General features: G+C 42.1%; 3 protein-coding genes across 5 annotated transcripts in view; 1 reads left to right on the top strand and 2 right to left on the bottom strand.

Moving 5' to 3' along the window:
* Window positions 1-198: 198 nt before the first annotated feature.
* YIPF3 (Yip1 domain family member 3) lies at window positions 199-7506 on the bottom strand. Of its 2 annotated transcripts, XM_001365778.5 has the most exons (9): window positions 7218-7383; window positions 4848-5045; window positions 4463-4569; window positions 2571-2616; window positions 2219-2311; window positions 1873-2004; window positions 1556-1669; window positions 1247-1370; window positions 199-690 (listed from the first exon to the last, which is right to left on the bottom strand). In XM_001365778.5, exons 1-9 carry the CDS (start codon window positions 7296-7298, stop codon window positions 554-556), a joined length of 1032 nt encoding a protein of 343 aa, XP_001365815.1. In that variant the 5' UTR covers window positions 7299-7383; the 3' UTR covers window positions 199-553. The 2 variants fall into 2 exon arrangements, with proteins under 2 accessions (XP_001365815.1, XP_056674275.1); XM_056818297.1 differs by lacking the exon at window positions 2219-2311 and having other exon boundaries at window positions 7218-7506.
* On the top strand, window positions 7498-19977 carry POLR1C (RNA polymerase I and III subunit C). Of its 2 annotated transcripts, XM_007483978.3 has the most exons (10): window positions 7498-7670; window positions 7756-7827; window positions 8009-8116; window positions 8387-8519; window positions 8604-8723; window positions 8921-9073; window positions 9222-9371; window positions 9637-9753; window positions 9969-10107; window positions 19650-19977. In XM_007483978.3, the coding sequence occupies exons 1-9, from the start codon at window positions 7563-7565 to the stop codon at window positions 10085-10087; spliced, it is 1080 nt and encodes a 359-aa protein (XP_007484040.2). In that variant the 5' UTR covers window positions 7498-7562; the 3' UTR covers window positions 10088-10107; window positions 19650-19977. The 2 variants fall into 2 exon arrangements, with proteins under 2 accessions (XP_007484040.2, XP_001362696.2); XM_001362659.5 differs by lacking the exon at window positions 19650-19977 and having other exon boundaries at window positions 7534-7670; window positions 9969-10152.
* Window positions 10332-22338, bottom strand: part of XPO5 (exportin 5) — a 55560-nt gene continuing 43553 nt past the window's right edge. Inside the window, exons 22-32 of the mRNA XM_001365895.5 lie at window positions 20406-20502; window positions 19666-19802; window positions 18338-18435; window positions 16074-16120; window positions 15588-15685; window positions 13639-13731; window positions 13103-13185; window positions 12765-12872; window positions 12403-12540; window positions 12103-12267; window positions 10332-11855 (exon numbers count right to left, since the gene is read on the bottom strand). Coding sequence (XP_001365932.1) covers window positions 11718-11855; window positions 12103-12267; window positions 12403-12540; window positions 12765-12872; window positions 13103-13185; window positions 13639-13731; window positions 15588-15685; window positions 16074-16120; window positions 18338-18435; window positions 19666-19802; window positions 20406-20502 — 1202 coding nt within the window. The 3' untranslated portion in view covers window positions 10332-11717. The remainder of the gene's footprint in view (window positions 11856-12102; window positions 12268-12402; window positions 12541-12764; window positions 12873-13102; window positions 13186-13638; window positions 13732-15587; window positions 15686-16073; window positions 16121-18337; window positions 18436-19665; window positions 19803-20405; window positions 20503-22338) is intronic.

The raw sequence follows: 22338 nt of genomic DNA on the forward strand, positions 1-22338 counted from the left end.
ATCTCTACCTTCCTTTTGCTACTCAGTTTTTTGAACCCTGTACGTTTTACACATTTATACACCAAGAACCAGAAGAGTCCCCCAACCTCCACATCTCCTCCCCACGACAAAATTGATGTGATTGTCTATAAAGGAGATATTTTATAACCAGCAGCAGAAGTGTTGATGGCAGGGCAGGCCACTGGAATAGTAGCTGAATTTCCAGATCCCAATTAATCTTTTAATTACCAAGTCTATAATTAGCAAGGTGATACAGAGAGAATGAAAAGGAGGGGGAGGAAGATGTTGAGGGGGACCCAGAGGGCCCGACATACTTTCTGCCCTGGAAGGATACCCCTGATCCTGGGCAAAGAGCTGTGGGCCTTCTACTCTTCAGAAGCTGAGAAGAGATGCAGGAATTTTTGAGGGGGAGTTCATAGCTCCACAGAAGTCCCAGCCCCCATCAAAAAGACACAGGTCACCAACACTGTCCTTTAATCCTCTTCCCAAGATGCTGTGGGGATCAGCAAGCTGAGTTTGATTGGAGGGAGTATGTGAGAGGACTGAGATGGGGTCAGTGTGGCTGTAGGGTCAGGGCAACAGCCTTGGCTGTGGCATTGAGGACAGCAATAGGGAGCCCAGCAACGGGGATGTCCCGAGGGACTCTCTGGATGGGGGGAACATTGGGACCCTCAAAGGTGTCCAGGATTCCTGAGAGAAGGAAGAAAGGAGGTGAACACTGGGGAGGTATGGAGAACTTTTGACTGGGTACTGAATCATAACCCACCATGGATACTCTCCTTGGACCCTGAAGGTCATCCTTAGGCACCTGGAACCCTGGGGAATTTTCTTTTCTTAAAATTATAGGGTACTTGAACCCTCTAAGAGGTTCATTAATGTTGTCTCCTGCATTGAGGCAGCACTGCATCTAACCTAGTCCAGAGAGATGATTATCCTCCCATTAGGATGGAAGCTCTTTGAGAGCAGGGCTTATTTTGGCTTTTCTCCTTTATATCTCCAATGCAAACATTAAGTGCTTAATAAATTTTGCCTCTTGCTTACTAAAACAATTTTTCAAGAGGCAGCCTCAAGAAGTGCAGGAGGAGCATAAGGAAAAGAGACAGGCCTAGGACACCCCCCCACCCCCTTTTCAGGACAAACCTTGAGAGGAAGAAGTAGAAAGAAGTGGTCAAGAATCTCAAAATCTGTTGAGTCCCCCCCCCCCCCCCCCTCCATCCCTTTCCTCCTCCCCCTGTCCATCACTTACCCTCCACCACCTTGTGGTAGGCAAAGTGCAGGTAGAGTAAGAAGAGCATGTGCAGGGTAGCCAGGGTCCCGCAAAGAAGCAGCCGCTGTGTGGGTCCCACAGTCCTAGACACTAGCACCGCCACCTGGGGCCACAACGGAGGTCATGGTTCAAATAAAACTGACCCATCCTGGGACAAACATTGTAGGTTAGAAAAAATAGATGGCAAGTGTCTGAATGGGGAGCCTAGCACGGCCATACCCTTGGTGGGTGGGGGAGAATCCACCCTTTCAAACCCTTTACTCCTCCTACATTCTTCTCTCAACTCACCATGCGCAGGGTGGACAACCCACCAACCAGCAGCCAGAAGAGATAGAAGAGGGCGTGGAGATGGATGTTGTAGGTGATGAAGAGGACAATGCAATGTCCAAAGAGTCCATACCCCTGAGAGATGAGAACAACATTTGGTGGCAGACTGAGGAGAACTTTCCACTTCCACCTGCAGGCTCTGGTAGCACCAAGGCTCAGGTATTCTGGAGCTAGTGGACACTTCCCATTTAGGTCCTGGCTGGCTAGGATTGACTCAGTTGAGTGTCAGAGAGTTTGCTCTGTCCACTGCTGCCCACCCACCCATCAGGGCCTCTTACCAGTAGCGCCAACATCTGTAGCATGGTGATCTGCGCATTACACAGGTAGGCCAAGAAGTAAATGAAGGATGAAACACCCAGCCAGTAGCCAAAGCAGGTGCCAATGGCAGTGCCCATCAAGGTACCTTCCCTCTGTGGGGGAGGGGAGTTTGATTTAACCACACAAGGTCTCTCATTCCCATCCCTCTGTTTTCTTCAAGAGTCTGAGTCCCATCCAGTCAACTCTTCTGGAGCTGACTTTGTCTCCTTTGTCCCAGTGTTTCCCACTTCATATCTGGTACTCCCAAGGATGGGGCCTGGAGTTCAATGGAACAACCATCAGCCTTCACCCATCCCATCTGCTTACGATAATGGTGTCAGACGTCTTCATCCCATGGAGAAGGATGGCAACCAGGGTGAACACCAGCATGAGAGGCCCGTAGAGCTCTCCAGCAATTTTCTGTGGAGATACTAGCTCAGGCGGTGATGTTCAAATGACTACCTTCCCATCTGCCTCCACCCTCCCAGGCCCCTGGCTCTTCTTTTGGAGCTCTTTGCCCTGAGAATTGGGCCAGGTTTCCCACCCCACCTTTTAGTGGCTTTGCCCAGGCCTTCTAAGCTCCAACACATCTAAACCATTAGTCCTTCTTGGGTTATAATTTTCCACTTGGGAACATTTCTGGGGACACTCAATGACAAATGAGATCACCATCACTTACTTGGGGAAAGTTGACCATCTTGACAGGGATCATGGACTCCAGGAGCCTATAAAAGAGAAAGTTTGGGGGTAGAGCAGGGCTGTGGGGAACTGTTTCTAGGAGGGATTTCTTTCCTCCTTCCACTATGTGGAGTGGAAAGACTTTGAGGATGGTTGGATCAATGAGAAATAAGGTGATCTTGGAGGGGCCTAGCTAGGAGATTGAGAAATTAGAATGCATGAAAATGTTTCAGTGTTACTAAGGGGGTGTGGCGGATCTAAGGTTACTGAGAAATGATCTTCCTGTTTCCCCTAGAATCACTGGATTTAGAGTTGAAAGACAGGATGTAGTTTAACACCTTCATTTTACAGATGAGTAAAAAGACTCAAGGTCTGTAGCATACCATACATGTTAGCATCTTGGGTGATTGATATATTGATATTGTATCTTACATATTCATATACCAAGACTCACAGTCAGGTTACTGTATGGAAAGGGATAGTTCAAAGGTCAAGCAAATTCTTGGACTGGGCATTGCCAGCCACAGTGTCCTGGCTCGGACCACATTCCTTTATAAAACGTGGGTTCGATTAATCTCCTCCTATTTGATTTCGTCATTGTCAATTCAACCAATGTTAAAACCTATATCATGTCACATTCATTAATCACCTCCCACTTCACATTCCTAAAATCTCCAAAAAAAGTTGGGGAACATGTATGAGCCTTCTTCTTACACTTCTTACTTCTCTTGCCTTGTCTCTCCTGCACTTGCTCTCCCTCTTGTCTCTTACACTTTTGCCTATATTGTTCCTCATGTCTGACTGATTTACGCAGCACAGCTGCCCCACTTATCTCCCATTAATCTCTTGGCCATCTGGCCCATGGGGGATATCCTGGAGTTCTCGGCTCCACACATGTTCTCTTGCTTCTTATACTCGTAATCTCTCCACTTGATAGGGGGCAGCTGGGTGGCTCAGTGGATTGAGAGTCAGGCCTAGAGACAGGAGGTCCTAGGTCAAATCTGGCCTCAGACACTTCCCAGCTGTGTGACCCTGGGCAAGTCACTTAACCCCCATTGCCTAGCCCTTAACACTCTTCTACCTTGGAGCCAATATACAGTATTGACTCCAAGATGGAAGGTAAAGGGTTTAAAAAAAAAATCTCTCTACTACTTAGCTTTTTCTAGAGAGGTATTTATAGAGCTTGACACTCCCCACATGTTTTTATCTTATGGTCTCTGAGTCTTCATTCCTGTGTCTCTCCCTCTATCTTTAATCTAGTCATCCATATTCCTCTAGCCAATCTCCTTCTCAGGTCACCACCCACAGGTTCATTATATAGGAGCTGCTGGCGGTTCCTATAAGGTCTAACAGGCTTGTTCAAGATTGCAGTCATACTTTCATATTGTGATTAAAATTTATAAAGCACCATAGAACAATCCTATAAGTAGGCAGGATAAGTATTACTCTCTATTCTTACCAATTAGGAAACCGAGGCTGAGAGAAGTCCAATGACTTACTCTCAAACTCAGAGCCATTAGAGCCTAGATTTGAATCCAGGGCTTCTGACATCAAGTTCAGTTCTCTTTCTACTACACCACACATTCTATGTTATTAAATGTTGGTTATTTTCAAACCAACATGTTAAATATTGCAGATAAAGAGGGGAAAGACACAGGCATTCATCTTAGAGGGTTGAAAGGATGAGCACCTTAGTGACTGTGATAGAAAGATGGGGGAAGAGAGGAGAGATGCAGGCAAACATCACCCTACTCCCTCTTAAAATCTGGCCCTAGGACCAGCACGCTGAACTCCTGGCCCTTGGGCCTGTTGCTACATACGTATGGGGATCAGGGACAGCATGACTAGTGTCAAGATCCTGAACCAGGTAAGGGAGAGGAAAAGGGCTCTTACCGGCTTCGAACTTGGGCAGGCTCCACATCAAAGTAAGGCCTGAGGATGTCAATATTAGCATAGAGGCTGAAGGCCTTGGAGGCCTGTCTCTTTCCCGCCTGCCACATCTGAGAGAGAGAGAGAGAGAGAGAGAGAGAGAGAGAGAGAGAGAGAGAGAGAGAGAGGTTTAAGGAAGGTGACCCACTGAGATTTTACTCTTGTTTCTAGTTCTAGGCCTGATTGCCTTTTTTCCATGGAAAAAGTTGCAGATATCTTCTAAAAGAGGAGAGATTTTCTGGCATGATACAGAGACCATCCTGCCTGAAGACGGGGATGCAAATAGAATGGCTTGGAGTGGATATAACCTTGTTTCTCTTCAGCCTACTCAAAGTACATTACTACTTACTTGATCAGCCACTTGTCTACTTAGTTGTCCCTTAAAACCCTTCATTCCCAGGAATTCTCCATCTTCTTCCTCAGCAGCAGCTGCATCAGCATCGACTTCCTCTTCACGAAGCCGCTGGTGAAGCTCCCCCATGTCTTCGAAACTGGATCCTGATGTGTCATCCATGTTTTCCATATCAATCACAGCTGAGCCTCCACCCTGTAGGGTCAAAGGTGTACTTAGGACCTCTAGGCGGAATTGGTACTCATATCCCATCAATACTCTCCATGCCTCAGAGTAAATCTAGGACTGGAGGACAGGACCATGGATTCTCAGGTTTCTAATGAAAGAGGTGGGAATGTGTGTATGTGGGACTCAACACATTTTTTCCTCTCCATTTCACACCAGCTAACTACTTTGGGACTTCATCTTAGGTACCTCTCCCCTCTCATCAGCTTCCTTTTGGGTGGCATCTCCTCTCATTATATTGTAAGCTCCTTTAGGGTAGGGACTGTCTTTGTTTTCATTTATATCTCCAACACTGTGCTAAGTGCTTAATAAATGTTTACTGATTAACTTTTCTTTCAGAGCCACCCATTCAGCTCACTAACACTGTTCCTCAATTCCTTATCTGAAGATTGGAGTTAGGGGTGGATTGAGGTAGGGGCTTTGTTTGGTGGTTTTGCTAAAGCATGGGTACCTGAAGGCACTCACAGCACACTTTTACTCTCTTTCATTAGTGCCTTAATGCCCCTAAACAGTACAGAAATCCAACCCATTTCCTGGCCTCCACAATCTGGTTCCTTTTTCTTTGTCATTACTTTCATTCATATAGTGCCTTTGTCTAAGCAAACTAATCTGCTAGTTATTACCATAGCACTTCCCTTCTTACCTTTATACTTCTGCACAAATGGTTTGGTAGTACTTCTCCTTTACCTCCAGCTTGCTATACCCCTACTTTCCTTCAAAGTTTCACTGAGGCACTGTTTTGAATTGGAATGGGAAGGACTGGATTGACTTGAAGGGCCTCAAGTTGGCACAGTAAGGAGGGGTTTATTCCCTTGTTCAGTAATGTCTATGGATCCCTTACTATATGCTCTGGGAGATTCAGAGAACCTTTCCTTGATTCTTTTTCTGTTCCCTTTAGTTATTAGCCTTAATTTCCCTTACTTTGTGTTTATAAACCTTGCAAATATATTAACCTTATTTTTCTTTTCCTCTACCCAGTAGAATGAAATGTTCTTGAAGACACGGAATGTATCCTATTTGTCTGTGTCCCTGATGCCTAGGGCAGTGCCCAGCAAACAGTCAGATGTCTGAACTTAATCTCCCTGGTTCTCCTAAATCTAGCTTTTTGCTATAAAATCTTGAGACTCTCAGGCTCAGGCCCTATAATTTAACCAGAGAAACGTGTTTCCTGTCCTCTGCTCCTGTTTTTTTTTTTGGTCCTATAGTTTCCAGGGAACATTTTCTCTCCCAACTTCACCCTCCCTGCCCCAACAACAGAGAAAGTCTTCCTTGTCAGACCAATTGTTCTCCAATAATTCCCTTTTATATTTCCTAAATTCCAACTGAATTTGGTATCCCAGAATACATTCCTTATACTTTTCCAGCCAAATCATAATGCTCCCTACATATGTAATGTTGTCTCTTCCACTTGGCTGATAACCTTGAAGGCCCAGCTTAAATGCTGCCTCCTTTATGAAACATTTCCTGATCTTCCCTACTGGTCCTTTATTTCTTCTTGGAATTACTTTATATTCATTTAATTTGTACACTTACTATAAACTTTCATAGCCCCCACCCCAAATAAAGCTTTTTCTCTTAGCCTGGCCTCTCTCATGGGGCCAGTTTTTCTCTCATTTATTCCAGTTCTTATGTGCAAGAACTGAACCTAAGAGTTCTCTGAATCTCCCAGGATCCATAGAAATTATTGAAGGAGAGAATTAATCCTCCTTACTGGGTCAATTTGAGGACCTTCAAGTCAATCTAATCTTTCCCAGTCTCCTTCAATAAAACGCACAATCAATACTGTTGACTGTCTACTAACTTTCCAGGTGGGTTGTCTCAAGCTCAAAGCCAGATCCTCCAGGTTCACGGGGGTCTGGAGAACTCTTACCACCTTTGTGGTCGTAAGGAAGTTACTTTCCTTGTCTGTGTCTTAGTTTCCCATTCAGTAAAACAAGGGCACCGGACTAGAAGGTTTCCAAAAAACGCCCCTAACTCTAAATCCCAGGATCCAAGGTGGGATTTGAATGGAAAAGACACGAAAGTGGACAGAAGATTCTGCCTACCCAGAGGCTGGAGGGTGGCCAAAATGACCTCGTGAAACCTTCAGAACCTCCAATCCGCGAGAGGGTAGGGGCAAGGTTGGGGTCCTGGGGCCATTACCTGTATATTCTCCTCGAAGCCCCCCCACTCGGGGGGAGCCCCGTTCCGGGTGCCTCCAGCCGGGGTTACCGGGCTCGCCATGTCCCTCGAAGGTTCCAGTCCCTCGGGCTCACGCAGCCACGGCGTAGAGAAGTAGGGGAGGGCCCAGGCTCAGGGGATGGGGTGGGGTTGGGGTGGGGAGGAAGACAGGTTTTCCCACCCGCTGGGATGCTCCTAGAGGAAGACGACCGGATGTTTAGGCGAACCCACCCGGAAACTGTATACGTGGAAACAAGCAGCTCCGTTCAGTCTCGCGAGACCCAGGCGCCGCTGGTCGCCACGGTGACGGCGCAAGGAAGCTAGTACATGTGCATTGTGGGCAAGCGGCTGTCACGTGGGCTCAAGATGGCGGCCGCCGGAGCGGTGGAGGAAATGCGGAGTCGCGTTGTGTTGGGGGAGTTCGGGGTTCGAAACGTAAGGCTCGAGTGACGAACGGGGCCGGGATCCATACAGAGGGTAGAACCCTAGCCCTTAGGCACACGCGACTTCTTTGTTCTAGGTCCATACCACGGACTTCCCGGGAAATTACTGCGGCTACGACGATGCCTGGGACCAGAGCCGCTTCGAGAGGGTAAGGGGAGGCCGGCAGGTGGCAAGAGAGCTGGTGAGGGTGGCACGGGGTCCATGAAGACAAGGGGTTAAGGGGCCGAGAGGATACTTTTGGCTGGGAGGGGAAGGCGAGTTTTGGAGGCTGAGAACCTGAACCGATTTTAAGTTTTTTGCCGACCCCCCCCCCCCCCCGGTTCTTTCAGGAATTCCGTGTGGATGTGGTGCACATGGATGAAAACTCGCTGGAATTTGACATGATTGGAATTGATGCTGCCATTGCTAACGCTTTTCGGAGGATCTTGTTAGCTGAGGTAGTGAAAAGTACTTATTTTTGGGAGGGAAGTGTGTTGTGGAAGGAGGGTGGAAAAAAGGAACCCATTTGTCACATTAACCTTAAACTACTTTAGTTCATCTTTGTAAATTTGAATGTTCCCTCCCAGCTTGATTTTGTTTTCTTTAGTTTTTAGTTTCTAGAAAATGTTAACTCTTAGGTGGAAAGAAAGAATATTGTGTTGCACATTTCCATTATTTCCACCATTGTGTTACATGTTTCCAAGGGTCAGTATTCTTTCCTTATCCAGGTTCCAACCATGGCTGTGGAAAAAGTCTTTGTGTACAACAATACATCCATAGTGCAGGATGAGATACTGGCCCATCGTTTGGGTCTCATTCCCATTCGAGCTGATCCCCGGCTTTTTGAGTATCGGAACCAAGGTAAGAGCAGATTGATGTAGGATATCAGGGAGAGGTTGTGGATTGGTATGAAATAACTTTGGCTCCCTTTTTTCCCATATGCAGGTGATGAAGATGGTACTGAGATAGACACTTTGCAATTTCAGCTGAAGGTCAAGTGTACTCGTAATCCTCAAGCTGCCAAAGACTCCTCTGACCCCAATGAACTTTATCTTAATCATAAAGGTGAGTGAAGACAGGGTCAAATGATCTTATTAAGGCATCTTTTGAGCCCAGGTCCCCCTTTCTAAAATGAAGCGATTGGACTCTTGTCTAGCTATAAATCCAGTGGGGAAGCAGGAGTATCTGCCACTATATATCCCATCCTCTTCTTTCTACCCTGCATCTTTTTCCAAGAGCTGACAAGTTGTCTTATCTTGTAGTATACACCAAACACATGACATGGATACCCCTGGGAAACCAAGCAGATGTTTTCCCGGAAGGCACCATTCGTCCTGTGCATGATGACATCCTCATTGCCCAGCTACGTCCTGGTCAGGAGCTTGACCTACTGATGCATTGTGTCAAAGGCATTGGTAAGGATTATTTGGTGCTGGTTCAGCTATGTGTGGGGATTGTTGGTACTAAAATTTTTGGATGGGGAAAACTGAAATGTCATTGAGTAGCTTAAGGCATGGCAGATAAGGGGTCTGATTATTAACTGGCTTCACCTTCCCATTCCAGGCAAAGATCATGCTAAGTTTTCTCCTGTGGCTACTGCTAGTTACAGATTATTGCCAGATATTACTCTGTTACAGCCAATAGAAGGGGAAGCAGCTGAGGAACTGAGTCAATGCTTTTCACCTGGTGTCATTCAGGTGCAAGATGTTAAAGGTATTTGTTAAAACAAACAATGGGAACAGAGAGGGATGCTTACTACTTTGTCTTAGAATCCTTTAAGCATTTGCCAATTTTTCAGTTGCCACTTTTCCCTATTCTCTTATTTCTTCAGATTCAAAGTATTAATTTCTAATCATAACCCTACTTTGGGAATATTTCTTTAGCCCAGTTAAAAGCTATTGACCACAGACAATTTAGTTGAGAAAGTTCTTAAGATTATCCTCATGTACTTCATTACCAATTTTGTATTTTCTATTAGGAAAAAAAGTAGCCACAGTTGCCAACCCCCGGCTGGATACCTTCAGTAGAGAGATCTTTCGGCATGAGAACCTTAAGAAACTGGTGAGGCTGGCCCGAGTACGGGATCACTACATATGTGAGTATTAGGGGAAGTAAGAATGGCATAATTAAAAAAAATTGAAAACCACACTCCCACCCCACAGCCTTTTTAGGATTTTTTTTTTTGCCAATTCTGCAGCTAAATGCTGTTTATTATCTCCTACAATTAAAAATTAAGCTTTTTGCAATCTCTCTCCTAATTGTACTCCCAACATATATATAGTAATCCTTAAATTTTTTTTTACATCATAGTCTCAGTGGAGTCAACAGGTGTCTTGCCCCCTGAGGTCCTGGTGAGTGAAGCCATCAAAGTCCTAATGGGAAAATGTCGGCGCTTCATGGATGAATTGGATTCAGTTCAGATGGACTAAGTGTCTTGCAGAGACAACAGGTGGATACCCTACTCTCAAAATAAACTCTGGGAACTATTCTATAATTCCTGATCAGACTCAATAGGGGTGGGGAAGTGCCTCATTGCCATTGCTGACAGTCTTCCCCAGACACTTGTGAGCATTCCTGATTGTCCTTTTGAAGAATACCAATATAAGAATAGCAGCCTAAAGTGTCAAGTGTAGTAGTATATACTATGAGAAAGGCAGCTTGTATATATGAAACTTGTGTATCAAACTCAAGATTTTTTACTGACATGCAGAAGCGTGCCTCAAGAGTTAATGTTTCTACAAAAAGGCTCTAAAAACAATTTAAAAAACTAGCATGAAGTCACAAGATGTTAAAAAAATATCACAACAAAATAAATACAACTGTTCCCTTCATGGTCCCAACCACACACTTCCACTAAGGCAATAGTCAAAGCTAGTAGAAGGCATGTTCCAAAATTGCCTTTGTGGTCAAAACTTTTAAATGCTACAACCATGTGTGTGTGTGTGTGTGTACACAGGAAGCCTGTGCAATACAGATAAATACATTGGATTTGAAATCTCTTCTCCCAGCTTTCCCCTCATTCCTCTCTATCCTATATTTCCAGCTCATTTTAGATTTAGATCTTGGAGGATACAGGAGTATTCACCCTTTGTTATATATAGAATGGGATTTCTACAACTATGGGCAGCTCTGAATAGCCCCAATTGGTGATTAGGCAATTGGAATTTCAGAAGCCTCGAATTTATTAAAGGCATCTGAGGCTACATGGGCACAAAGCCATGAGGGCCAAGTCATAGAAGAAAAGGCAACTGGGCTGACCCAGGTCCTAGAAACAGATGCTCCCTAATTCTGTCAATAACCTTGGATGCCCGTAAAGCATCTGAAAATTAACTGACCAGAGACTGCCTTTTGCTACTGAGGAATCCTTGCCGACGAGGGAATGACATCAAATGGTTATTGGTGATCAGGCTTCCCTTGACATAGGGGAAACTAAGGAACTCTGAAGTGATGACTTGGGCTTGGCCAGTCTTTGGAGGATTTTTATTCTTGGCCACAGCCACACAGCTGTCGACAGTCTATGCCTAGCATTCAAGATGAGTAGGCCACACATGCATTCCACTTGACACTCCTAATCCAGCAACCAGAGAGCCTCCAAATAGTTCTGCTTCTCTCTTCCCACAACACATGGATTGAAGTTATCAGTAGAGGGAATATGTACAGGGTTCTGTGCCCAAGTGCAGCCACAACTGGTGGCAGTGCTAGGACTTTGAATGAAACAAACACCCCAACCTCATAGTCTATGGAATAGCTGCAAGGAGGGTACTTTGAAAGGGAGAAGGGAAAAATGACAACAAGGAATAATAGTTCTGCTCATGGCTTCTCTTGAAAATGCTCAGATGAGGTACTCTGAGTGGGTTAGGAGATATCTTGGGAGAACTAGTCAGAATAATGTAAACCCTAACTCCCTTGAAAATGACATCAATGTAATTACTTCTGGCCTCTTGGAGCCAGTCATTGGCTCTCCATCTCCAAGCCTGGTTCTGGAGCTACAGGTTAGCTACAAGGGGGAAAGAGAAAAGATGACAATGAAGGCCTGGGAAAATTGTTCAGGTGGCCATGTCAAGGTTCAAAAATGGTGCTCAAGCATCCATCCTCATTTTCTAGCACATCACACTCCAGCAGTGGTTTTGTTTTTTTGAAGAGCGATGGAAGATTCTTAATGTGAACCTCCTTGCGGAACTGTTCTCCCAAAGGTTTCTGTAAGAAACAAGCAAAGTTAATATAAAAACCTGAGCAGTGGGGCCTCCTCTGCAAATGGAAAGTTTTATTCTATTTCAGAACAAACAATTCTCCACACCTTGATAAAGACTAGTTGGAGACTGCCCTTTTATTTCTGTACCTCAACAGTTAATGGTTTCAGAAGTCAAAATGAGTGAAAGAAAAGGAAATTGCTTGTGTGTCATTCATAGGTAGGGCAATTAAATGGTTCAAAATTGAAACCTACCCCAATACAGCCAGCAATGAGACGTTTGAAATGATCCTTTCTGCGCTTATCATTAATTTTTTGAAGTGTAGGGTTCAACAACTTGCAGTCAAACTGGTCCAGAGATTCCTTCTGTATTTCTGGGATCTGTTCCATCACTGCTCTCACCTCCAGGTATCTGGGGCGCTGAAAGAATTGAAGTTGGGTTTAGGCATCTAAGTATTAGAGGGGCAGAACTTTAGTAAAATAACCAGGAAAAAAACACAAGAATGACAACTGGATAGGCATTAGGAACAAATTGGCAGATTCAAGTGTACCTACCAATGCCTCATATATCTGGAAGGCCAAGTGGACAAGTGCAGCCATACAGCCATCATGCTGCCCATGCATCTGCAAACCTTTCAGTACACTGGTGAAAAACCATGTTACTGCATCAGAGAGGAGTGTTCCCGAGAGTACCTGAGGAAACAATTTGAGTCAGCACAAATTTCCCTTTCTCAAGCTTCCCAACTAGGCTAATATAAGTGCTTAGAAGGGAGTAGTCCCTTAGAGACTGACTTCTTCAAGGTTAAACAATGGCCATCAAATGATCTTTAATTCTTCTTTTGACAAATAATCTTTCTAGTGATCCTGTTCCTAAAACTTCCTCTTTCTAGAAGAATTGGGTGAGGAGAGAACTTTACTTGTTTAAGCAGAGGCCAACAGAGTTGGGTGGTGGTTCTCTGGCAAGACAAGGTGTCCTTCCAAGCTAAGGAAGTAAAGGCTGTGATGAGCAGTGCTGTACACACATCCTAAAGAAGGGAAGAGGAGAAAATGGGCTTTAGTGAGGATTCTGTTTCTTTTCCTAGAATGAGAATTCCTAATAGAATGTTAGGAGTTGAAAGCCTTGACAGTAAGTAGTGAAAATGTGGGGCAATCTTGTGAATTATTTCATTTTGTGAAGTGAATAAAGATGACAAGAGAGGAGAGGAGAGAGTGAGCAGAAGAAAGAGTACCACCACAACCTCTTTCATTCATTTACCTCATGCTTCATTAAACACTTGCCCAGATCTGTGAGTTCAGGCATGGCTGAGGGGGCCACCTCTGTGCATACCATCTCTTCATCTAAGAGCAAAAGGCAAAGCAGTTATTAACTTCACTTTTCAGAGAAGCCACTTCACATCTTGTTCTAAGGTAAACAGTAGGTGAAAGCATGTTTAGATAACTAGAGAGACACCAAATTAAGTGTTCCCATTGTTCTGACTAGAGTATAAAACCCGCTTTCCCTAGGAGATAAGAACAGTGACTGTTCTAGAGACATGCTCCAGGTGGAGAGGGAGTCAGAAAAAGAAACTGGAAGGATGTTTCCTAGATAGATGGCAATTTGTTCTTCAGTGAAAGAACAATATTGAACAGTAAGCTTTAAATGTTGGGAAAGCTTTACGCACAGCCAGATCTATGACTAAGGGTCTACCACCAAGCTGCTAGAAAGGCTTAACAAACCTTATAGACACTGCTATGTCATAATGGTCAAAGAGTAAGAAAGCTGAGAAACTAGTGAAGAAATTGCTCACTTACCCTCTCCATCAGCTGTGGTGCTGCTATTGGTGGTGGTGGTGGTATTGGTAGTACTATTGTGTTCAGCGCCTTTCTTTGAAACACAGCAAACAGCTGCAGAAGAAAGCTAGGTTACTACAAGAAAAAGGGGCTGTACCATAAAAGCACAGCCCCTCTTAGGAACAAAAGTACCTGTTCTAATGTTGTTCTGAGCAATGCAGGAGGGTGGTACGTATATTACATAAAATCAATCTTGGTGGGTGCAACTGGTGAACATTTTTCTGGCCTGAGAATTTTTTTTAAAAATTCTTACTTTGGATCTTAAGAATCAATACCAAGTATTGGTTCTGAGATGGAAGAGTTATAAGGTCTAGGCAACTGGAGTTAAGTGACTTGCCCAGGACCACACAGCAAGTATTTGAGGTCACATTTGAACCCAGGACTTCTCTAGGCCTGGCTCTCTATCCACTGAGCCATTTAGCTGCTTCTTGGTCTGATAAATTTTAAGGCTATGTTATAATCTTTCTTCCTAAATTTAAGGCTTTGGAGGAAAACTAAATTTCCTGAAAGTAAATGACTTACATTCCTTCTGTGAATTTTAAAAACTATTCCACCCTAAACTATTCCATCATACTTTAGAAGATCTGATTTAGCTATTTCCTGATCAATAACAATGCAGATACTTGGTTTAACAGAATCAAGTCTTGGGAACTCTACATTTCTCTACCCTACTCAGTTTAACAAGGTCAGGATGCCTGGACCATACTCAAAGATTTAATTATCTGAGGAAATGGCCTTCAACAGACATATGCAGAAAAAGCAGACAGACCCCTGGGCTGTCTTAAGTCAAGCTATCATTGGTACAGATGAGATGCAGGAAAGTGATGTAAAACCGTCTATATAAGGCACATCACTGGCTCTCTTCGCTCTTTCCCTGGAGAGGCAACTGGCTGGTAGCGTGTTAGGCATTCCTACATCTTGGAGTGGTGGCAGTTATTTGTCTAGGATGGGTGGTGAGTTTGCCCTTGAGCTGATTCAGGTTTGGGCATCTTGGCTGAGCCCTTTTGGAGTTCAGGCTGATTCCTTCCTCCTTCACACTCCAAAACCTTACTTTCTAGATCTCCTAATCTTCCCACCTGGTACTAGTCAGGCGGGAAAAATCCTACTCCCTTTCCTTCTTTTTAATCTCCTTCACTATATCAATTAAATCACCATAAAATTTCCAGCTGACTTGGGTAAATTATTTGGGATTTTCCCTGGCAACCAATTAAATTTAGATTTTAAATCATAATGCTAAAATTATCCTTACACTTCCCTTTAGATGGGAATTTACTCAAAAGTTTTCCAGAGGGGGCAGCTGGGTGGTTCAGTGGATTAAGAGCCAGTCCCAGAGATGGGAGGTCCTGGGTTCAAATCTGGCCTCAGACACTTCTCTGCTGTGTGACTCTGGGCAAGTCACTTGACCCAGACTGCCTAACCCATATCACTCTTCTGCTTTGGAACCAATACACAGTATTGATTCTAAGATGGAAGGTAAGAGTTTAAAAAAATTATATTAAAAAAGTTTTCCAGAGATTATACAATTTCTTTTGCTCATGCCCTTGAGGTTTTCTTAATCCTGACAAACTCCCATAAAGTGCTCTCTAATATATAGTCCTTTGGCTCAAATTTCTTTCCTTAAATTGTCTTTAGTGCAGAGTACTTTGCCACATTATTGATCTGATGATCATTAAGCCATCCTTTAATCTTTTAATTTAAAATCAATCAGTTTCTGAGTATGTGCTCAGGATTGACTTTACCTAGGGGGAATGGTTGGGGCAAGAAGTCCTGAGATACAGGTGGGGTAATTTACATCTGAGATAATATAAAAGTATTTAAGGGAAATTTGTACTTTGAAATATCAGCACTTAACCATAAGAATTAAATTTTCTCTAAAATTTTCTTACTTCCTTCTTTCACATGTTACTTACTGATCAGGTCCATGACTTCACGAGTGAGCAGCCTCACCAGTTGCTCTTCTAACATCTCTTGAGACTCTGGATTTTCATCTGCAGTCTCTTCTTCACCACTGGAGAGAGGCAAAGAATTTTAAATAATACTGGAGGAGTTGTTAGAATGAAGGGTGGGAATCAGGTAGAAAATGGACCCTTCCCACTTCAGACCGATTACTCCTCACTTCATTCTGTTATATTTATTATCGCAAAGGTTGGTATAGCTCTCCAGTACTAGACATACTACTCTGAAAGGGGGAATGATGCACCTGAAAAGTCAGTTTACATTAGAATAATAGATTACAGGGAATTTCCAAAGCATGAAAATCTCACTCACTTATGAGGGTTTAATCAGAATGCCAGCCTACTGATTTTTCCCTTCCCATCTCAGACATCTGAGGCAAACACCAGATTATTCTCCAGGAATTGGCCCAGCTGAACTCTATGGGCAGAAAGAATTCTTACCACAGTAAACTCCTCTGGTTGATGACTTGCCATTTCTGGGAAAGCCTCTGAAAAACAGTGAGGGGATAAAAAGAAATAGTTGGAAATAATCTCCCACTTAAAGGATTAGGTGAAGACTAGTAGAGCTTTACCATTCTATGATTACAGGTAGGATAGTATAACAGAAAGTCATTTAAGCTCCCTAGGAATGTAGTAGTTTGAAATACTCCCTCTTCTCAAGCTGTTCTGGGGGACTAGGAAATTATTTCCAACAAATGAATGATGAAGGTCTGCTATCCAAGATATATAGGGAACTACACATCACTCTGTGCCAGAGGCCATCCTACCCTGACCGGTTGACAAGGTCACGGTCCAAGGAAGGGAGGTCTGCAAAGCAGACCCCACAATGAGGGTCCCCCACTGATCCCACTCTGTGACTTCTCTCCCCAATTTTTCCCCCGCTAATGGACTTGTTATGATTATTCTCTCCTCAATATGGGAGAAATAATGAGAGCAAATACTTTTAGGATCAATATATATATACACACACACACACACACACACACACACACACACACACACACACACACACCCTACTTTAAGGCCCCCTGGTTATTATCTTGAAAAGATTGCAATTACAGAATTAAAGCCCAAAGATTGCTGCCCATGACCCCTCCTTTATCAAGCATAGGACATGCTCCAAGGCCCTACAATAAACACCGGCCAAAAGCTTGAGTACTATAATCTTTTCCTACAGTTACCACACTCCAATGAATTTGTTGGAACAGAAGCCAAGCAGCATTGCTAGGCACTTCAAAGTAACACAAGAAAAACAGAACTTGTAAATTGAGGAAAACCCCAAAACTGGTCTGCTTTAAGTCCTCACACCTAGATACGAAGATGTTTTGTTCATCTCCCAAGCAATTATGATGGATAGTGAAAGCTGAGCAAAAGCACAATGAACCTCTCAGCAGGTCAAGGGGGTACTAACCTACAAATGGCTTTATTCACATTAATCATATCTATCACAGTGTTGTAGAAATCTAGTAAATGATCACGAATTCTTTGCTGTAGTAACATCATAGGAGTGTTGTTTAGGTGATTTGATAATACCTAATCAAACTGTAGAATGTCACATACGTAGAAGATTGATTGTGTGTCAAAGAAGCATGTACCAAAAATCCTATATAATAAATGAACCACAGTATTACGGCAGAGCACTGTGTTTTATGCCTGCTTATGTGGGTTGAATGCACAGTGTGTCTCATCTCCTCCTTATTCTGACCGTGACATCACATCTGGGCAGAGACCTTGGATCCTCAGAGGGGCTGCTGGATGGACCTCTAATAACTCTGAAGGTCCACCCACAGGAGGTCAAATGCATTAAATATTTATGACAACACTTTTTGTATGAGTGTTTGAGCAAAAGAAAACTAAAAACAAATTAGAGGCCTATCAATTGGGAAGTGGCTAAACAAACTGTGAAAAATTAAATTAATATAAGCAGATGATGTATATGAGCTGATGCAAAGTAAGAACTACAAAAAACAGCAGGATTAAAACAATGGAAACAGAGAGTTAATTTTTTCCCTCTTTTAAAAAATTCTTAGTACCAGGGATGGCTCGCTGGATAGGGAGGGAAATATCTGGAAATGACTATTCCCCTCTCCACAAATATATATGTAAAATAAGGTTAAAAAAAAAAGATATGCTTTCTACACTTCTATTTCCATCAATTACTTTCTTGAGTCTTCTAGATTAAATAGTGATGATAGGAAATAGATTAGAAAATCACAACTCAATAACCAGCAGTTCATAGGATCATGTTAATGTAATGGGAAGAGAATTTTATTTCTAAACCCTTAATACTAGATTTAAGATTTTATAAACAAAGACCAGCACAGCATGGGCTGTAGTTTTTTAGGATTCCTAGACTCTCTTGGTAGTAATGTTTGTCATTCTAATCCACAGCATCCCATCAGCCCAATTAAGAGAAACACAAAACTGAGGAAAAGGTGGCTAGCTGCACAGGATTCATAAGATCAACAGCAAGATTAAGCCTGTGTTCTAGGAGTCTTCATAGTTTTCTGACCTAGACTTTATTCCAGGGGCTTTTGTTCAATCTAGTGAAAAGAAAAGACAGTGTAAGAAAACCAGAGAAACTTTGGGCATAAATTCAAGGTCTAGAAGAACTTAAGGTTTTAAGAATTCTTAACCTGAACTCCATTTTGGCTAAAAGGGTTAGAGCAGGGATTTCTGATACTGTTTCAATAATGCCCTCTTACCATGTGCAAGTAGGTGAAGAGGGGTCCAAGGATGGGAGATACAAGGGCTTCGTAATGCTCTGGAGGGCAGAATAGTACCAGAGGTTTCACAAAAACCCGTAAGAAGGCAGGTTAAGGAGACTACAATATTCAAGGTGCAAGTGCATCCCACATTCCACATTTATACCTTTCTTAGATAATCTGAGATTATAATTGAAAATCTGTTACCCCCAAAAAACTACATATCCCAGGAGCCCACTGACTTCTTGTCATTATGCACTTCCTGTAAACAGAGGATAAAGGCTTTGGAGGAGCCTGTTCTTGGATGTAGAATCAGCATTGACGGTGGTGAGTGGAGTTGACTAAAAAATGGCTAACTCGCCATGGGCACGTGGTCTTTATTTTGTATCTTCTTTATTCCTTGATTTCTAATGATCATTAATAAATCTCTTAAAATATATTATTATTGAGATTTAATTTTAAATTTTACAAGACAGCCAGATAGCAGATCATAAAGATATTCAGAAAGTCTGCCACTGACTTTAAAGATGATGTGAAATAAAACCTGTGGACTTGTCTCTTTCCCTAGGATACTAAGCTATAGAGCTACTTAATCCTATTATATTTCCAGTGTGTATTACCTTCCAAAATTCCTACATTTGCAAAAGCTAAATTTCATGCCCTTAGAGAAAAGGGGAAAGCCTTATTCCTCTAACCAATCAAATTTTGCCTCTTATCTCCATTGGCTCAATGATTGGGGAGGGGGGAGTGGAAGGGGGTAGAAGAGGGAGAGAGATGCCAGTATTAAAAATAGGAATGAGAAAGTATCTGGATCCCAGAATCACTGATAGATGGAAGGACCATCTAACCCAACCTCTCCTTTTATAGATGAGGAAGCTGTTTCAGCCAGATCAGGAGTCCTGCTCAAAGACACAGTTATTATCAGAGAGGGGACTCATATCCAGGTTCTAATTCAAGGTTCTTCTCACTATATCATTCTGTCCTTCAATGAAAGATAACTATACCAATATGAAGTGGCTTTTTCATGAAAGTGGCACATAGGCAATTATATAAAAATCAAACAATCTGTAAGTCAAATCAATAAATTTGAGGGAAAAGAACTAATCCCAAGGGATTTAACAAGATCTTTTAAGACTTGTTGGTCAGGTTCCAATTATACCAAAAACCACTTTCAAGACTTATTATGTCTCTTTTGTAATTTTCTTCTTTTGCTTTTAGATTAAATTTTCTTTTAGTGAAATTTTTATGAAGCCAGATAATTACAACTCTCAATCTATGTGAATTACTTCTTATTTTCCAACTCTTTTGGCAGCTTCCAAAAAGGATATGAAGCATTGGTCGGAGTCGGTAGTCAGGAATGCTGTTCAGGTTGATAAAGGCAGAGTTGAGAAGCTGAGTGGCAAGGTCTTCAACAGTGTAGAAGTCTTGCTGCATAGAAGAGCCTGCTTTCCCTAGGATATGGAAACTACAAAGGAAAATTACCAGCAAATTCAGTACCTACCAATGCAAGTTCTTAATGCTCAAGAAACTAAAAAACTGTATCTGCTCCAGCTTAATAGCCATTTAAATTAATTTCTGAGTCAAGGGATAACCATCTTCTAATCCCTAATTAATTAAAACGCTATGACTTTAAAATGAAATTGTCTCTGAAGAGTTGTAATTTGGCTTTAGCACGGTGCTATTCAGGCTAAGATTTGTCAGTTAAATTTGCCACCTCAGCCAATTAGCTCTATTTGCTCCCCAGCTAGAGAACCCTTAAACTCTAGCCAACTTGTCCTAAGAGGAAGTATAGAAGAATGTGGATGATTCAGTGTAAATATATCCCCAATACTGGAAAAAGAAAAAACATGAAGTTCCTAAGGGCATCACAAAACCAGAAGCAGAAGTTCAACCTATTTATAATGCCTTTAGTCCTAGTTAAGAGAATATTTAGGTTTATACTGCATCATCTTACTGGTACCCAAAGGAACATGGATTAAACACAAACCACTTGGCATTCTGACACTAATATACCGATGAAAAAGAATATTGGGGAACAGAATATAGAGAGGTAATATAAGTCTCTTACCAGTTCTCATAAAGGGTACAAAAGAAACCCTGCATCCGTTCCAACACTGTTTTGTAGACAGGAGAGTCATAGAGTTCTAGGAGAGGCTGAGGAAGTCCTGGAAAAGGAAGAATACATATAAAAAATTTTTTTTTAAGCAGCCAAGAATGTTTTTACCCCCTCCTATTCCCAAATGAGAACATGAAAACAACAACCAAAACAAAAACATCAAAACCAAACCAACCACCATTGCAATCACAGTCAATCAAAAATGTCCACATTGGCCATGTCCTAAAAAAAAAAAAGTTCGTCACATTCTGCATTCTGAGTCCTTCAATCTCTCTACCAGGAGAGAGGTGAAAAAATGTTTCCTCAATCAGTCCTTTGGAATCACAGTTGGTCTGGTTACACTGATAAACTGTTCAGCACAACAGTACTCCATCAGATGTCTATATTAAAACTTGTTTATCTGTTCCACAATTTATGGAATCTCATTCTTGCCCATCTCAAAAAGAGCTATGAATATTTTGTACAATCTTAAGAGTTTGTTTTGTATCAATCCCTCCCTTAATCAACCTTCTAACTCTTCTCCCCTTTTCCTTTCCCTGTTGAGTGAAATGTATTTCTGTATTCAATTCTGTGTCTGTATGTGTACTAATTTTTCCTTTGATCAGTTCAGGTGAGAGGGAAATTCAAGTGTCAACTGCTTGTTGTCTCCCTCCTTCCTTCTTGTTTTATAGGTTTCTATTTGTACATCTTGATTACATGATTTTCCTAACCTATTTCCTTCCTTTCCATCCCAGTATATTCCTCTCCCTCTCTATTCTTTTTTTTAATAGAACATCAAGACATAACAAAGAGAATCATTCTGGGCCTTGTCTACTCGGACACTATGAACCAAGAGGATAGGATGATATAAGTTCAGACACATACATTACCTCTGCATATTTGAATGTAATCAGTTTATTCTAAATCTCTTATCAATATGTTGACTTTTATTTATTTTTTTTAAAAACCCTTATCTTTTGTCTTAGAATTAGTACTGTGTATTGGTTCCAAGGCAGAAGAGTGGTAAAGGCCAGGCAATGGTGGTCAAGTGCCTTGCCCAGGGACACACAGCTAGGAAGTGTCTGAATCCACATTTGAACCCAGGACCTCCTATCTCTAGGCCTGACATTCAATCCACTGAGCCACCCAGCTTCCCCCACTCATGTCAACTTTTAAAAGTATCCTGTGTTTGAAATTCAAAGTTTCTATGCAGTATCATTCTTTTTATGGAAATCTTCTTGGAAGTCTTCTATTTCATTAAAAATTCACTTTCCCCTGAAACATTATACACAGTTTTGCTAAGTAAGTCCATATGTTTCTTACCTTCTGGAATATGTTCCCAGTTCTCCATTGCTTTATAGTGGTAGCTGTTTAAATTGTGCATGAGTCTGACTGTGGCTTCTTAGGACTTTCTGGCTGCTTGCAAAATTTTTTCATTGACTTGGAAACTCTGGCTTTTGGGGCCAAGATGTTCCTGGGAATTTTCGTTTTGGGTTCTCTCTTAGGAGGTGATTGATAAGATTCTGTTTCCACTTTTCCTTCTGGTTCTAAGAGATCTGGGTAGTTTTCTTTCAGTATTTACTGAAATAAGGTCAGGTAGGTATTACAGTGGATAGAGTGCCAGGCCTGGAGTTGGGTTCAAATCTAGTCTAGTCTCAAGACATTTCCTAGCTTTGTTTTAGAATCAAAATTAACACAAAGGGCAAAGGTTAAAAAAAATTTTTTTTTATTGAAATAGAATGTCTAAATCCTTTTTTTTGGTCATAGTATTTATTGAGTCCAATGATTTTTAAATTTTCTTCTCCATCTATTTTCCAGGATAGTTACTTATATTTTCTTTTATTTTTTATGTATCTTTTGACTTTTTAAAAATATTTCTACTTGTCTTATGACATCATTGGCTTTT

Source organism: Monodelphis domestica, chromosome 2, assembly GCF_027887165.1.
Source record: "Monodelphis domestica isolate mMonDom1 chromosome 2, mMonDom1.pri, whole genome shotgun sequence".
NCBI lineage: Eukaryota > Metazoa > Chordata > Mammalia > Didelphimorphia > Didelphidae > Monodelphis > Monodelphis domestica.